Source organism: Channa argus, chromosome 4 (genome assembly GCF_033026475.1).
Source record: "Channa argus isolate prfri chromosome 4, Channa argus male v1.0, whole genome shotgun sequence".
Classification (NCBI taxonomy): domain Eukaryota; kingdom Metazoa; phylum Chordata; class Actinopteri; order Anabantiformes; family Channidae; genus Channa; species Channa argus.
This window is the reverse complement of record NC_090200.1, coordinates 7743139-7760892: the sequence shown is the minus strand read 5'-3', so window position 1 is coordinate 7760892 and position 17754 is coordinate 7743139. Positions and strand designations below refer to the sequence as shown.

Sequence of the window (17754 nt, the reverse complement as noted above, 5' to 3'; positions counted from 1 at the left end):
AGTAATTCATAATTATTTATTAGTTTAAATGATTTCCCAAGGTTTAAAACACACAACTTTTTTTTTAACAGTTGTAAAGGACATTTGTTGCACAAAATAGAACCCTGCTTTATGCAAATACAGTTTATAAAAAGTATCAGTCATTGAAAGTGTTTGGCAAGTTTGTTTTTGTGCGTCACACTCATCGAGTGGTGAAATCTGAAGGCAACTCATGGATTTGAGTATGTGTGGTGCTGCTGCCTTTATTCTCCCTGTGTGCGTTAGCTACGGCCAGACAGCAGAAGTGGTTGCAGATTTGATCCCCAGTCATCAGAACAGTGTAAATGCACAAAATGCAAGATGATTATAAAGACAATACTGGATTCCCAAGGTCTGTAACCTTAACACTGCTTTTCCTATGGCACCATTTGTCTCTCACCTTTATTCTTCTGATTTCCAGCTCCTCATTTTGTAGAATCATATTTATACAGATAAAAAGAACCAGAAAGACCGGTTTGGCCATTTCAACAAGCATATGCTGAAACATATTTACACCTGCACCACTGACTTCACAAACTACTGGAAAATAAATCACAGGATACATCCATTACAGAAAGACTTGAGGTCCACCTAGATCCAGTGACCTCAGAGATATATTTAATATTTGTTGCCCTTCAAATAACGAGAACATCACACATATTTTAAAGGTAATTTTGGAAATCTAACCTCATCCTCACATGGATTTACATTTCACCGTTTCTTAATTTTGTTCTAAATTGCAGGTTCTGCGCAAACTTTCCGTCACTGCAATTCACATGTACCAAACTCATTGTTCTCATCAGGGCATAAACAAGGGATCTGTGTCCCCAGAAAAAAAAAAAAAAAAGACTGACCTCATTACAGAGGATTTAGCACACCTGTAAAAAAAAAAACAAACTCAAAGCGTTCAGAAGAAAAATGAAAAATCTGACTTGAAGAGTTCGTTTCCATATCAAATAAAGAAAACACTGGAGAATTGTCCTGTGTTCAAAATACACTATATAGGAGCAATGACTCAAAAAGGGACTTAATTTTTTTTAAGTGTACTGTCCTTTCAGAAGCAAATTATTGTCATTTTCCATAGGATACATTTTAAGAATTTGAATTTAGTTTTTGTAAGATGTGGCTAATTTTTCCAATTATTTCCCAGTTCACAGTTAGGAACACAACAAGACCAGAAAAACTTAAAAACTGGGCAATGGCAACACCCAAGTGTGCCTAAAGATTAAAACAACAGTCTGAAAGATTTGTGGTAGCAGCTACGCAACAGAAACAGTCCCAGATCATTATCGCTGAGAGGAAGCTTGATACAAGGCTGTCCTGGCTCCCTGTGGTCTTTCACCAGTGTCTAGACTCTATCAGCTCAGCTCGCAAGCTCAGCCTCTTCAGAGTTTCGTATCCCACAACAATGAGCACTGAGGTCGGGGTGGAAGAAACGATGCGTGCCGACAGCCCCTTGGTCAGTCCCCAGACGCCCTCCTCTGCCATGAGCTGCTTGAAAGTCTCGATGACAGATGATCGTCCCCCCACCTACGACAGACAGGGAGGGTTACGTCACCTTTGCTATTTGCTAATGGGTTTTATGGTGAGGTTGAAAGCTGATCCTGTGATACAATCAAATGCTCAAAAGCAGCTACTAAATGGTTTCTATGGTCAAGACTGAACTTGTGTGTTATGTGTGTCAACATCTACATATCCTTAACAACTGAGCAAACTCTATCTAGGCTTCAGAAGAAGACTGTGTTATATGGCCAAAAGGTTCAAAAATGCTAATAGAACCTCATATCAAAATTATTTGGCAGCTAATTTTATGGTGTATAGTTTGCAACTTCTACTTTAAGTCAAAGTACTACTATTCAGTCCTTTGTTTTTTTTAAATATATGAGCATGAAATTAAATTAGGTTTGGTCTATTTACATGTGTCAATAACAGTGGAATATGTGGCAGACGCCACTGTGCCAGCTGGACAAGTGTGGCCACAGAGAAAAAGCAACTGACATAAGCTCCAGTGTCAGAAAACCTGCCAAAATGATCCAATTGATCCATGATAAATCCTTCCAGTGTGGCTTTCGGAGTTTACCTGGACTCTTGCACGAACAACATCCATGGGGTTGGTGATGGTGGAGGCAGTAGCTGCTGCCATGGGACCTGCAACAGCCTGCAGAAGTAGGTGGGGGCACTCATTTGGTGCTAACAGTGACAGCTGCTCTGGGAATATAAAAAAAAAAACGGGTAAGGCCCAAAAGTTAACAGGGGGCTTGTTTTTTTTGTAGATTTTATTGAGGTTGCATTTTTTCCAGAAGCTGTAAATTTTTGCATAAGTAACAGGTAACAAAGTGTTGATTTACCTGCATAAAAGTGATAAAAGGGCCACCACAGTGCACTGTTTGGGATGTACGTGAGTAGCGACGCTATGTAGCCCCTGTAAAATCCTCTGAAGCCGTCGGCTGATAAAATCTGCACGGTAATGTCACGTGTTTGCCCAAACGTCGGTCTGCGCTTAGTTGCTGCAAGCATCATTTTGGGTTTGGCTTTGAAGCGAGTCAGGTGCTCCCCCTGTCCTTGCACCATCAGGTGCTGGGACACCACGTCTATGGGCACAGTGATGGTCTGGGCCACCAGGGATGCTGCCCCTCCTGCCACCACTGACTTCACCGTGTTGCTGGGTGAGTACTGCGACACATACTTGCGCACCAGTTCATAGGTAGTGATGTAGGCCTGTCCTGCGACCAGGGTGAATGTATTGACCATGAATCCACGGTAGAGGCCCCACACACCCTCTACGCGCAGGATTTTGCAGAAAGCATCAAAGGTGCCTGAGTACAGAGCCTTCCCCTTCTGCACCTGGAGCCGAGTGCGGATGAGGCTGGCTGGGTAAACGGTGGCCCTGGTGGTCAAAGTCATGAACACACCCAGAGAGTAAAACTTCCTCTTGTCCAGGTCCTCCCATTCGATAATTTGGATTGCACCTTTCTGCTGCATGGTGCCCTGCAGGACAACACACCTAAAGCCACGTATCTGCAGACCCTCCAACTGCCATCATGCCTGTAAGATTCAGGATCAATGATAAGGCCAACAACTTGTATGCAACTAGGGCAGTATGTTGTTGTTGTAGCCTCTACATGTTAGGCAAATATCATATATTATGCAAATAAATACAAATAGTGTTGTAGTGATCAACACCTTGGCTTTGCAAAAAGTGAATTCTTAGCATTTCCTGCATTTTTCTTGACCATTACTGCACTATATGGGGGAAAATACCACTGGTTAGCAACTAGTGGAAAAATGGATTCCACTGAATGTCAGCAAATTCTGGACGCAGATTTAAGATGAAATAGGATCTAATCATCCTGAAAGTGCCACACTGTTAATGAATATACACTAAGACAATGAACAAAAACACTCCTCAAAATCTTGTGCACATGTCACATTTTTTTGTCTTTTCCAAGGTCATGAATCAACATGTAAAGAAAGGCTCTTATTATGTTTCTTTAACTGACATTTGCGTATTTTCACTTCAATCTCCAAAATACAAACGCTGCCTGAAACTTTTGCGCAGTTACTGTACGTTGTGAAACAGACGAGCAACTTTTTCAGTGTTTGTTATCAGAAAAACACAAGTCTATGCGGAAGTAAGTAGAAGAATGCTCGACACGCTGTATCAACATCGCATGACATGCTAACGTTACATCACAGCTAATACTAAGTTAATGCTAGATGAATGCACAGAAATGGGCTACTTTGACTTGACATCATGCTTGGTAATGATTTACCGAGTAGAGGACATGACAACATCTGTGCATTAATCAATGCATTACAGGCCTGCAAAACACACACACACACACACACACACACACACACACACACACACACACACACACACACACAGAGAGAGAGATATGTGTTGCTGTCGACAACACATTACCAGTTAAGCTCCATTTCGCACCAGAGCCATGTTAAAGTCTAATCAGTCCATCTAATGTTTTCAGCTGATGGTGGCATAAAAGGGGAAACACGTGCTATGTCACATTGCGTAACGTTAACGTATGTAAGCTAGCAAAAACAACAGTCCTACTTTGTTGTGTACCGAGGATTTCCCGTTAAAACACCGCTAAAACTGACCTGTTGACGGGTCGTGGAGCTCGGGTTCACCTTCCGCCTTGTCGTAAATCGCATCTGCTCCGTTAAAGACATTCGGCCTTGCTCCGCTACAAGCTGGGTCGTGTCTTCCGTCCATTACACTGCTGCAAACAGACGCTGTCAAAGGTTAAAGGTCATAGACTGAGTTTATCCTTGTAATATTACATAATATTATTGTCGTTACGTCAAAATCAACACGGTATAAATGTGATCTGAACAGCTTTTTCTTTTTTTAGGTGGACCCCTTTAAAAGCTATACTTTGCTAACTGTTATCGCTGTTATTACAATGATGCGTTCTCGGTTCGACGTTAACGTAGGAGTTTGCAAACACATAGAAATAATAAAACAAACACGACGTTCAGGTGCTCAAAGTACAGCAGAGTAAAGTTAGCAAGTACAGTGAACTCAAAGTGATTTAGTATCAATAGAAAGCACGACATGAGCACGGATCAAACAGCAGCCAGTCTACTGTCAGTTAGACAGTTGCGTTAGACTGACCTCTAGACTTCGTATGGATGGTCTATGTGCCGACATTAGCATGACAAAACTAGGAGTGTGCAAACAAGCAAAGTAAAAATAAGTATGAATGTACATCTAAATAAGAATCTTAATTATATTGTAAACAAAACTAAATGTGTGCATTGATATGTATGAATGATTGTGTATATATGTAATATGTGTTTAGAATACATTAATAATAATAATAATAATAATAGTATAAATGGAAGAAGTATGGGCTTAAAAGTTGAGTTGATATGTTTAAAGGTACAATATGCATCCTAAGGTAGCAACAGCATGGGACTCATAATCAATCCACTCTTCTTCATCCCGCCCGCCCTCTTCCTGCTCTGATCTTGCTCAGCACTGCAGCTACAGCATTAGTTATTATAAAATTACAGTAAATAAGAATGCTGCAAAACTTACTAGTCAATTAGAAATCACTGACATTCTTTGGTTTGTTTGAAGGAAATATCCCTGTCTGACTAATCTGTTGGTGTCCACTGCACATCTCCACAATGAGATAAGCTTTGGATGCATTTTTGCTATAAACACTGATGTAGTTTATGTAGTTTGTAATGTGGCTATACAGAGAGAATATAATTTTTAACAAAACCAAGCATAATACATAAGCTTCATAATATATAGTTAATGATTTGCAAAGTAACTAAAGCTGTTAGTGTGGTAAAAAAAAAGTAAATTTCTCTTTCTGAGTAAAAGTATAAAGTTTATAAAGTAGAAATACCTAAATTACGTCAATATTGACCCTACTGCCTTGAACATAATGTTTGAAATGTTTTTGTTACATTTTATTGTTTTAACGTTTTTTCTGTAAATGTTTTTGTTTTTATTTTTATTTTGTCAGCGCTAGTGGGTGGGCGTGGCTTCGAAACTTTGTATTCTATTGGTCAACTCGGGGGTAGCGTGAGCAGTCTTGAGAACGGGTCGTGTTGATTTCAGAAGTCATCATGGCGCTCACTTCCCCTGTCAAAGGTAAAGACGTGTCTTCTGCTAATCTTACCTATAGAGCTGTCACCGAGCAGTATTTAATCCTTAAGGCTAACGTAGACTAAAATACCAGTCCCCTGCGAATATCTGTCGTTTGATTAAAGGCAGGTGGTACAATGTGTACCGGCCACAGACTGTTGGACACATAAATGCTAACGTTAGCCGTTAGCTAATTTGGTAACGGCAATGCTTTATTTACAGCTGACCCGAAGCTGTTCAGTTGTCTAATGTCGTAACGTTATGCTAGAGGTGGCATTGTTCAGTTTACATCATCACAACCGTAACGTGCTTTATATAGCTATATTTTGTATTCCTTACATTTCTCTGTCTTATCTACTCAAGCCAGTAGCACGATAAGTGCTCTTAGTTAGCCTTGACGATGGTGTGCTTCGCGATAAGGAGCAGCGTTAGCATGTTAAACCCCAGCTAGGTTTGTACCTTGTCATCACAAACACATGCTTAACGTTAGGGGATGTTAGCAGACTATGAACTGCGTAGATCTCACTGGTTGACAGCCACAGTTTCTTTTTTTTCTCGTGTCTCTTTTGCACTTATTTAAAGATGCGTGCACACAAGAAACCACAGAGACGTGAATATAAGAATTTGTCATGGTAAATCTAAGAGACCTTGATCAACTGACCAAAAAAAAAAACAAAAACGAAATTTTCAGAAAACGTGTCATTTCACAAAGCTTCGTGTTAATAAATATTCTACTCGGCATATTTAAATCCTTCTGCCAGTGCAGAATGCAGCCAATGGTTTTGATTCTCATTCCTGCCTTTAGTTGCAGTGGAGTATTTCCAAATGATTGGACTATGTTAAAACCGTCTTTTAAACTGGTTTATACCTGCTTAGAAAAAACTGAGCAAAATAATAATGTTTTGTTCATTTGCATTCATCTTTAGCAGCTCTTAATGCACTATTAAACATGTTTAGAGGAAATATTGATACAGATGAAGCCTTTTAAAATGGCTTATCAGATCTGTTGGAATTAGGCTGGACTAGTTCTATGAAATGTGTGCTTACATTTCTTTTGCGAGTAAATGTGAAGGCCTCAACTTTTATCTCTGTATTGCAAGGTTGCACGATTGTCTTGCAAAAAAGGACATTCTTCCTTTTTATTTACTATGAAAACACACATTTAAGAGGCGAGTAACCTGAAACTTCTGATCTTAAACTGCAGAGCATGGTTTCTATTAAAGAAGATATTTCTGAGCTAGTCCTGTGTTTTCTATACAGCTTTAGTTTTATAATGATTAAAAAGTGTTACATTCAAAGCAGGTAACCTGAGAACCAGAGTTCCAGCATGAATTCCTGTTGGGAGACCAGAAAGTAATACCAAGACTGAAAACATTGTTCTGTCAATAGGGCTTAGCACTTGCTGTTTCAGCTCTTTTTTTTAAAATATATCTTGTTTGAAATTCCTATTTTATCAGTATTAAATGGCTACAACCTGATTTGAAAATAATCCAGGTTTTGGTCCAAAAACAAAAATTACACCAGAAATGGAATTTAAAACAAGTTAACATGGCTGCAGCAAACTTTTATGTAAAAAAAAAAAAAAAAAATGAGGGAAAGGTTACCACATCCTTCATGTGCACCACAAAAGAAAGAAATTAAATAAAATTATTTTTACATAGTATTCTCTTTTTTCTGATTTGTATTGTTGACCTAAAATGTACAATAAATGCAATTTTCATTGTCCCATAACGTATTTGCTAACCATAAAGGTTTTAAGAGTACATGGCCGCTGTTCCTGATACTACAATGCTAATAACAGCGCCAAATACTATAGCTTGGTAATAAGTTCATTGTATGGGTGGTACAAAAAAATGTAGGCTTCATGCCAGTTTCTTAGATCTTGACTTAATCCTTGTCATTGCCTGTGTTGTTGTGAGGGGAACTCCACTGGAAAATGTCAGTAATGTAGTTGACTATGTCTTTGTACCACTGAGCTTAATTTGTAAGCTTTTCTAAAGCAAAAAGCAGATTAGAGTTGATTTAGGTCTTTGACTTACACTTCCCCCCCTTTGCAGAGCACCCATACAGCCATCTGATCGACACATTGAAGGATGGCAAAACCAAGTTCTTCAATCCACAGAAACTAAATGATCCAAGATATGGTGAGTTCAGGCCCTCTGACCTGAAGAAAGGGCACAGGTTTGAAATACATGTTCTTTGACATGCATGCAACGTTTAGAGTAAGTTGGTACATTGTTCAGGAAAATGATACACTATTTTTCAATAGGGTTGTATTCCAGATTAGCAGCATAAACGTATGCAACCTCCCTGTAGATTAAGATTGTTTTTGATCAATTGAAGGTTTACACTTTATCAGTAATTTATGGTCTTAACAAGTTCAAAGTGACAGCAAGAAGAATAATTCTTAAATGAACAATTACATTTAACTGCTCATTGTTTACTGAGGGGGAAATGTACTGTATGTCATCTCCTCTTTCTTTCTTTGTTCTGTGTAGATAAACTGCCTCTGTCCATCCGTGTCTTGCTGGAGGCAGCAATTCGTAACTGTGATGGCTACTACACGAAGGACGTCGACGTCCAGAGCATCTTGGACTGGCAGCAGCTGCAGAATAAAGCCGAGGTGCCATTCTCTCCAGCGCGAGTCCTTCTGCAGGACTTCACGTGAGTTGGTTTACTTCAGCTCCAGCCTCCTGTGCTATAAAACATGACAAACACAATTAGATGCCAGGCAGTCCCGGATCCAGTCAGTGTTTTATATGATTTGGGTAATTATTTCTTCTTTAATTATAGCATTTAGAGCAGTAGGCTCATTTATGGGTTGTGGGCAAAGCAACTCGTCAATTTGAGAGTATAGAGAGGTAATTATAGTCATTAGCTTATTAGATATTGTGCCACCCTGGTATACTGCACCTTATTTGCACTGAAAATTGAATTTAATTATATTTTATGATCTTCTGGTTTCTTTTAACAGTGGTATTCCTGCCATGGTGGACCTTGCAGCCATGAGAGATGCAGTGGCCAAACATGGTGTGGATCCCAGCCTTGTTAACCCTAAATGCCCCACAGACCTCGTCGTAGATCACTCATTACAGATTGATTATAGCAAGTGGTGTGTTGGCATTTATATTATTCTTTATTTTTTCTTCCAGTATTACCAGTAAGTTTAAGTAAGTAAGAGCACAGAATTACTTTGACTTTTAATGCATGCTTTATTATTCCATAGAAAGTTGAATTTGAAAGTTAAATTTAGTTAAGTCAGACTGCGCATGTACTTTAATAATATTGTAAACCGCACTTCTTGTTGCTGCTTTTAATCCACAGTGCCATACAGAATGCTCCAAACCCCGGTGGAGGAGACGGCCCAAACCCGAGTCAGGGTCTCTCTCGTTCCACGCCGTCCAGGCCTTCATCCAGAGGAGGCTCTCAGTGTGGAGGTCAGCAGACCTCCTGTAATAGAGCTGCCTGCAGTGACCCTCCAGCCTCCTCAGGTCAATCTTCAGCCTCTGTCCAGCAGATCGAGAACACACCTCTCCTCTGCCCTTTCCACTTGAAGCCTGTATCTGAGTGAGTTTTGATAGACGCAGCTCTCATTGTATTACATGCATTCACTTAAACTTAAAGGGCCAATAAAAAGAGGAAACTAAACTGGTAGATGTGTTCACTTCTGCATTTGATTCAGTTTGCTTGTTCATTAGTTTATTCTTTAAAATTGGTTAAATGGAAAAGTGCAGATTGACAGTGTTTTTTTTTTTTTAAACATGTCACAGAGTTCCCCTTTATCATGATTGCTGTTGATTTTATTCATTTTTTTACAGAACTGAAACAACTGTGAAGAATCAGGAAATGGAACTGATTAGAAACAAAGAGCGGCTTCAGTTCTTTAAGGTACAGAAATGTAATAAGACCTGAGGAAAAGCTGTGTTTCATGCAATCATTTTATCAGATGCAGTACTTAACAGCAGTTGGAGCTGGTTTCTACCTTTTCATTAATGTACCTGACACCAAAGCGAAAAATGATGCCAGTATTTTAAAACTATTTTACAAGAAGTTTTAAATCTTCCTACTTTCAAACAGGACAAAACAGTATTTATACTGTTGTGAGTCACAAAGGTAAAAGTTTATTCTAACTGTTGTCTTTTTCCTGCACGTGTGCCATATAGTGGTGTTCAAAAGCATTTAAGAACGTGAACGTGGTTCCCCCGGACGTCGGCACTGTCCACCAGGTGAATCTGGAGTACCTGTCCAGGGTGGTCCAGTTCAGCAAAGGTTTCATCTACCCCGATAGTGTGGTGGGAACCGACTCTCACACCACCATGATTAATGGCTTGGGCATCCTTGGATGGGGTGAGCCACTGTTCGTAGAAGTTGTTTTTATATTTATATTAAATCTTGTCGGCCAGGAAAATTGTAGAGCTTAAAGCTACAACCATTTTTATATATGACTGTGTACAACCAAAAGCAAAAGAGTCAAATGAAAAATTAAAAACTGTCAGGATAAAAGGTAAAAAAAGAGTTGCTATGCAAGTCTAACTAGTGGTCAACTGATTTGGGTTTTTAAAAGCCCAGTTCTGATTTTTAGATTTTTAGCAGGGAGGCCGATTTAGAAATGCAATGACAAGTTATTATTCAAATAGCTGCTAATTTACCATAGGTTCATTACAACCTGACTGATCCTGTTTGGATGGTTTTCTGGATGTTTCATCCACCCACACACTCTTATGTTATGAGACTGTATTAAAACAATCATCCACGCGTTTTTCGTTTTGATATCGATTAATATCTAAACTTACTTGGTTTCCACGGAGGGATGCTGTTCTTGAAGATGGACGAACACAATTGCTGCGTTTCTGCTTTGGCAGCAACTATATCCACAAGCTGGATAAGGCCGTTTTTGGGATTTCTAAAGTAATTGCACGCTGCTGATTTTAATTTCTGTTTTGGAAGATTGTGTTGGTGAGATCTGCCTGGCTTTCGGGCCTTTTCTTTAGCTGTGTGCAGCTCCAGTGAGTGTGTTTCTACCCACATTGAAAACTACATTAGGCTTAACACTGTTTTGTGTTTACTGCTTTTCCTCCAACAGGTGTTGGGGGAATTGAGTCAGAAGCTGTGATGTTGGGCCAGCCAGTGTCTCTGACCCTTCCGCAGGTGGTGGGCTGCAAGCTGGTGGGCTCAGTCAACCCCCTAACCACCTCTATAGACATTGTCCTTGGCATCACAAAGGTAACTCTGCTCTGCTGCTCCAGACATGTTGTTTAGGATCTGTTTCTTCGCACATTGTATACAGAGGCAGAAAGTTAACTGGACAAGAAGGCATTCATGGCTACAAACTACAATAATTAAAAGACAAGTAAATATTTAGGTCCTAATTATAAATTAGATTATAAATATATACAAAGTGATGGGTCTGTTTAACAGCATTTATTTTGGCCTTAAAGTTTGTAGTAATATATTGCCTGCTTTGATTTTCCAGCACTTACGGCAAGCTGGGATAGCTGGAAAGTTTGTCGAGTTTTTTGGACCTGGTGTGTCCCAGCTATCAGCCCCTGACCGAACCACCATTGCCAACATGTGCCCAGAGTACAGCGCTACTGTCAGCTTTTTCCCTGTCGACCAAGTCACACTAAAGCACTTTAAAAAGACAAGTGAGTCAAGTAAAGGACTTTTGCTTCATTCATTTCATTTCATTCACACAGTGTCTGTGTGAAACTGCTATAAATGAACTGGTTCTGTTCAAATTCTAAAATAGTAGTTTGGTAATTGTCCAAGTCTGTATAATAAGCAGGTTGTCAGCAACTACTGTATGTAATGTAAACTCTTCTAATATTCCTTCTAGCTTTTATACCAGAAAAACTTGAATTGTTGGAGTCTTACATGAAAGCTGTAAAACTTTTCCGAAGCTATGAAGACCCCTCACAAGACCCTGAGTATTCGGAGGTACCAATATTAATTGCAAAAAAATTTGAGGCTCTGGAATATTTATGTGCAGTAAAGAGCAATTGTCTTTTATTTTGATAGCACACTTTTGGTTTATTTAATAAAATGATGGTGTTTTATCAGTAGTATGTTTTTATGGGGAAGATAATTCTTTTAAATAATTTTTGCATATTTGAAAAACGTAGTGTCCAAAGAGCCGTGAATTGGCAAATAAAACCAATGGTCTTTGTGCAGGTGATTGAAATCAACCTGAGTTCCATGTTGCCCCATGTGAGTGGACCGAAGAGGCCTCAGGACAGAGTAGTAGTCACAGACATGAAAGAAGACTTTCAGAGTTGTCTTAATGAGAAGGTAATACACAATAAAAGTTATATTTTCCTTCGCCAATCCGCAGACAATTTATTTATTCAGCTATTTGCACTGACGTTCAGGTTTATGATGACACCTTTTATTGACATGTCAATGATGCTCCGTTCACATAATTTTTCTAGCTGATAGCCGAGTGGGGTTTCACTTTCTTTGGTCACTTTGTAGGTGGGATTTAAAGGCTTCAACATCCCCAAGGAGAAGCAGGAGACCCGTGTTCCTTTCGAGCACGGTGGTCAGGAGTACGAGCTGGCCCATGGCTCAGTGGTCATCGCTGCTGTTATCAGCTGCACCAACAACTGCAACCCAACAGTAATGCTGACTGCAGGTAAAGAAAACTTGGAATTCCTCTGTCTGGGTACTTACTACTTGTACAATTATGTAACATAACAGAATTTGCGATCATCTTATTTTTTTCTTTAGGTTTACTGGCCAAAAAGGCTGTGGAGGCAGGGCTAGTTGTTAAGCCCTACATCCGGACCAGCCTGGCTCCTGGAAGCGGCATGGTCACACACTACCTCAGTACCAGTGGAGTCCTGCCTTACCTAAAGCAGCTGGGGTAGGCATGTGTACACAGTGACAAAACACAAATACACTGCTAACACCAAGGCAATGACCTGAGAGGATCCCATATTTGCAGTTCAGTTGCAGCCTGCACTGGACTTAGCCTTTGGTTTTAAAAGGGTAGGATTCAATGGGTCTAATACAGGTTAATTGGCAGTAGAGGTCTCATCAAAAATGCAATCAGTGTAAACCTTTCCAAACTTAGAAAATGATAAATTAGGGTTTGTGGATTATTTCCTCTCTCATCTCTAAACACACCTGATATCAAGTAGCTTTACTTGGGTCTATTCGTATTCACTTGGATACTGGATGTTCTAAGACCCAGACACGAGACCCATGGAAGTAGATCTAGACCTGACTAAGCAGAACATGCAACAGAAGGATGTCTTAGCTATTAAAACATAAGAAATTGGTCAGTCAACTGCTAGAAAGGATCTTTAGCATATTACATATTTAGGGTGTTGGAAGATCCGCTGTGAATGTCCTGACACCAGAGGTTTGCTGAGTCAATGCCTCAGTGGGTCAGAGCTATTTTTGAAAAACCCACTACATGTTAGACAACAGCGATCTGGTTCTGGCTCCTCTTTGTGCTGTCTATTGTGATGGTTTTGTGATATGTAATTTTAAAAAGGTTATTGTTCTTCAGTTTAAGCAGATTATTAGTTCCAACACTAAACTACTCTAGGAACTAGTTTGTGTGGTGGGCCTATGCAGTGAAGTGAGGTTAGAAGTAGGGTAGGTTTGGTCTTATGAACTGCTAGTGCAGCTTGTTGTTGTTTGAATGAGTAAAACAGGGAAATGTGTTCATAATTGTATCATATAATAAGGATTGTGTGTTATAATAGTGTAACACAGTAACAGAACTCTGAATGATTTAATGTACAACACAACACTGTTTTTCCTTTACCTGACAGGTTTGAGGTGATTGGTTACGGCTGTGCCACCTGTGTAGGTAACACAGCTCCGTTACCAGAAGCAGTTGTAGATGCAATAAAACAGGTGATGTTTTCATGACCCCACATTCTACTTTGGCTTTTGATGCCATTATAAAGTTTACAGCTCACAATAGTCAAATCCTGACGGTATCTCTTATTTTAATTTTTTTTTTAGGGGGACCTCGTGGCCTGCAGTGTGTTATCTGGCAATAGGCACTTTGAAGGCCGTCTGTGTGACTGTGTCCATGCCAACTACCTGGCCTCCCCTCCCTTGGTTGTGGCTTATGCCATCGCGGGTACTGTGGGAATCGACTTTGAGCATGAACCTTTAGGTAAAGATGGCATACGTGAGCAACACTCTTTAAGCTGTTTCAGTCAAACCCTGAGGTTCATTAGGGGATTTTAGGACTTGGTCTGATTACAGTGAGCAAGCCTGTAATGAGTTAGTGTCTTGTGCGGACATGTCAACCAGAGAGCAGGTCAAAAAAGGAGCCTGCGTAGGTTGTAGATTTAAATTTAGATCTACTCAATAATATTATGTATAAAAGAGAAATTCAAAGACGTTAAACAAGAAAGTATAATTCTTTGTCTGCCAATGTCTACTTTTAAAGAACAAACTAAACTGTAACTGAAGGCCCTTGTTAAGCTACAGACATCGTGCTTCTTGTTGTCAGGTGTGACACCAAGCGGGAAGGAGGTGTACCTCCGGGATATCTGGCCGTCCAGGGAGGAGATCCAGCAGACTGAGGAGGACACAATCATCTCCTCCATCTTTAAGGATCTCAGGGCGAGGTTGGAGGTGAGGGGAGAATCTTCACTGGCTCATTACTTCTCCTTCTCTCGTCCTGACATTGATATGTGTCTGTCTTGTTTTACTGACGTCACGTGAACGGGATTGCACTGTCTTTCAGAAAGGAAACACATTTTGGAAAAACATTGAATGTCCAGATTCTGTACTATTCCCCTGGGATCACAAGTCCACATATATCAGTTCACCGTGTTTCTTTAGTAAGTTGGTAAGTAGCTCCTCCTGCTTTTCAAAATTAAACTAACATTGAAGAGTGAGGTATCAGCAGTTTAGATGATAAACACCTTCTCATTCTCTGCTTGCCGCCGCCTTCTTTTTTTTTTTTATTTCTTCAGACTAAAGACGTTCCCCCTACTCAGTCGATAGAAAATGCTCATGCCTTACTGTTCCTCGGTGACAAAGTGACCACAGACCACATCTCACCAGCAGGCAGCATTGCCAGGGCCAGCACAGCTGCCAAATACCTGCTGAGCAAACGGTTAGTAACCAGCTCCAGCTACTAGTTTTATTTCTCAGACTCAGACTGCAGCTGAGATTATAGTCAGATGTCTAACTTGCAGACTGGCTTGTGAAAGTTCGACAAAAGTTTGCTATTTTCTGTTAAGCACGGCACATTTTAACTCCAAGATACGATCAACTTTAAGTTCACTCAGGAAGATTTTTCTGTAAAAAAAAAGCAGAATAACCAAACTAATAACATTTTAATGTCAAAAAGTGAGATGATTTGAAAAACTATGAACAATTAGCTGCAAAAAGCAGATAAACAGAAATAGCTGTTCTAGGCACTAAAGATGCACCTGCAGTATCTTTTTACCACTAAGAGAATTCAAATATATTCACTTATCACTTTCCCCCTCATATCATATTTCCCCTCAGCCTGACACCGCGGGAGTTTAACTCATACGGCGCACGCAGAGGGAATGACGCAGTGATGACCAGAGGGACATTTGCCAGCATCAAGCTCCAAAATCGCTTCATAGGCAAACTAGGCCCCAAGACTTTGCACATTCCTTCAGGCCAGACAGTAAGTGGAAACCACATGAGAGTCAGGTGTGGATTTATTAGCGGACGCAAATGTGGTTTTTCCACATTTGACAAAGATTCTGGGTAGAGCTTGCCGGTACAGGTGGTCGGACTTTGGGCTGTAGCTTTGTGTACGTCTGCTATTGTCAGTTGCTATGGCTTTGTGGCAGATGGAGCCATGTCAGACCTGCTGCTGATAAGCTGTCCCCGTCCTGTTTTTCTGTTTAGCTGGACGTCTTCGAGGCAGCTGAGCGCTATCAGAGAGACGGCATTCCTCTCATCATCCTGGCAGGCAAAGACTATGGCTCTGGGAACTCCAGGGACTGGGTAGCTAAAGGACCGTACCTGCTGGTAAGCTACTGTTGGCTTTGTGCATTGTAGTTTAAATACACAATAAGAGAGCACCACTGTCTGAATCAGTGCCAGCCAGGTTTACACATTTCTGATTTGTTACAAGCCATTTTGGAGGATAAGATGATCATGAGTTTGCTTCCTTTCACATCAAAATCTCACATGAAACAAATAAAATGGTGACTGGCAAGTAAACCTTTCCCTACTCCGTGTCCTCACTTGTTTTGGGGGTTCTTCACGTGCCTTCTGGGGGTTAACAGGGGGTACGTGCAGTCATCGCCGAGAGCTTTGAGAAGCTGCACAAGAACCAGTTGGTGGGAATGGGCATCATGCCGCTTGAGTTCCTCCCCGGCCAGAATGCCGACTCGCTGGAGCTCAGCGGAAAGGAGAGGTTTACCATCACTCTGCCCGAAACTCTGAGTCTGAGAGAACAGCTCACTGTCAAGGTAGGCAGCAGACTGTCAAAACCTTTTTTTATTTTATTTTAGTTTTTGTAATGTATGGACTCTCTGGAAAACAATAATACACTAATTGGATTATCTTGGGCAAACTGAACATATTGTTGATACTAGTCTTTATGGAGGTGACAGGACGTTTTAAACACGTACAAATTTTTGTCATTTTTTTATGTGAACCTATCTAAAAAAATTAATCCAGTCTAACAACAGTCCTGCAGTAAATCCTCCCTAATGAAGGTGAGAAATCTGTTTTACAGGTGTCGAATCAGTGTACAATGATCATCTTGTGCTGCTATTGCATATGTTATGTCAGCTTATTCGTCAGCAGGAAAATTGATTCATTCTGTAATGTGAAACACTGTAAATCCACGTATTTGCAGGTTTAGGGACCACAATGAATTGTTTGTGTGTTTTTTGCAGACCAGCCAAGGAAAGTCCTTCTTCGTCACCGCCCGGTTTGACACCGAGATGGATGTTATTTTTTTCCGGCACGGAGGGCTTCTTAGATACGTAGCTCGGGGTTTTCTCTGAAAAACATTTCTGACCAGTGTCAATTCACTGAATGTGCACAAGGTTCATGAACTGCAGCTTTCGTCATTTCACCAGTTTGTCTTCAGCGTGGAGAAAACAGGCTCATTGGAGGGTTATAAAAGCTGGTTTGTCTGAACTGGATGAACGTTTCTGGATTTTTGAAGAGATGCAAAGTGAGTTTTCAGACCTGAGTTGCTTCACTGTCCCTACACACAGCTGTTTGCAACAAGTGCAGGAGGAGGAGTTAACCATGACTTAACGAGGAGATCCTGCTCTAAGCCAAGCCCTGATGATCTTTGTATTTTAACATTGAAAACTGCTGAGTACTAAGTTGAGCCAAGAAGAAATAAATCCCGTCGGCTTCTGTTGTTTAACTGAAAAAACAATCCTGCCTCAAAAGGCTTAGATGGTGCTAGGTACTACAGCATGAGTACCTTGTTTTTAGGCTGCCATACAACCACAACCTGGTTTTCCCAACAATCAAGCAAAGAGAAATACAGCATAAATGATGTCAGCTGCCCATATTTCCAATTGAGTCCAAACAGTCTTACGTAAATTCAAGTTTTGTTCATGTTTATTTAATCAACCTTTGGCAATAAGTACAGTTGCCCTTAATACTTAATTTTTATTATATGGAAAAATGTGATTGATTTTCTTTTGCTGTTACTTGTATTAATAAGCTCCTACTACAACTGACAGTCCTCATCATCACATTAAAGGTAAATTACAAAAGCCTTCTGCACGGAGAATCCATTAATACCAAAGCACAAACAAGCAACTGTAACTGTTTTGGGTCAAATAATAATTTTGTTCTAAAGTGTGACGGTATATTAACTTTATAAAGTCAAGGTTTTTAGTTTGTTCCTGGTGCTGAGGTGGAGAATAATTAATGTTGCTTTTCTGGCTAGTTACAGTTGTCATGCACATTTGTCTTTTGTCAATTTGTCTGATTGAAAATGCACCAATTTTGAGATCACAGTGTAGAATGCTGGACAACCTTCAGCAATGTTCAGCATAGCTGGCATCAAAATTCATTCAAATAGGTATAAGGATAAGTACACTTGCAAAAAAGCCTTTTATGTCTCTGGATGGAGCAGTTTGAAAGTGAGAGATATTTGGATGCGTGGTATTCGAAGA

The 17754-nt window shown here is 40.2% G+C and overlaps 2 protein-coding genes across 4 annotated transcripts; one reads left to right on the top strand and one right to left on the bottom strand.

The window, feature by feature from the left end:
* Positions 1-4453, bottom strand: slc25a44a (solute carrier family 25 member 44a). Of its 3 annotated transcripts, none has more exons than XM_067500907.1 (4): positions 4141-4447; positions 2367-3063; positions 2099-2226; positions 1-1548 (listed from the first exon to the last, which is right to left on the bottom strand). In XM_067500907.1, the coding sequence occupies exons 2-4, from the start codon at positions 2998-3000 to the stop codon at positions 1357-1359; spliced, it is 954 nt and encodes a 317-aa protein (XP_067357008.1). In that variant the 5' UTR covers positions 3001-3063; positions 4141-4447; the 3' UTR covers positions 1-1356. The 3 variants fall into 3 exon arrangements, 2 of the variants coding, with proteins under 2 accessions (XP_067357008.1, XP_067357009.1); XM_067500908.1 differs by lacking the exon at positions 4141-4447 and adding an exon at positions 3944-4100; XR_010914145.1 differs by having other exon boundaries at positions 1409-1548; positions 2099-2221; positions 4141-4453.
* Positions 4454-5496: 1043 nt separating this feature from the next.
* On the top strand, positions 5497-17351 carry ireb2 (iron-responsive element binding protein 2). The gene is made up of 22 exons (XM_067500902.1): positions 5497-5650; positions 7702-7788; positions 8143-8308; positions 8619-8756; positions 8969-9211; positions 9463-9532; positions 9808-9991; positions 10728-10867; positions 11118-11289; positions 11481-11581; positions 11816-11932; positions 12116-12275; positions 12371-12506; positions 13426-13510; positions 13622-13778; positions 14121-14245; positions 14358-14462; positions 14590-14732; positions 15131-15278; positions 15506-15628; positions 15889-16074; positions 16507-17351. The coding sequence occupies exons 1-22, from the start codon at positions 5626-5628 to the stop codon at positions 16615-16617; spliced, it is 2922 nt and encodes a 973-aa protein (XP_067357003.1). The 5' UTR covers positions 5497-5625; the 3' UTR covers positions 16618-17351.
* The last annotated feature ends 403 nt before the right edge of the window (positions 17352-17754 follow it).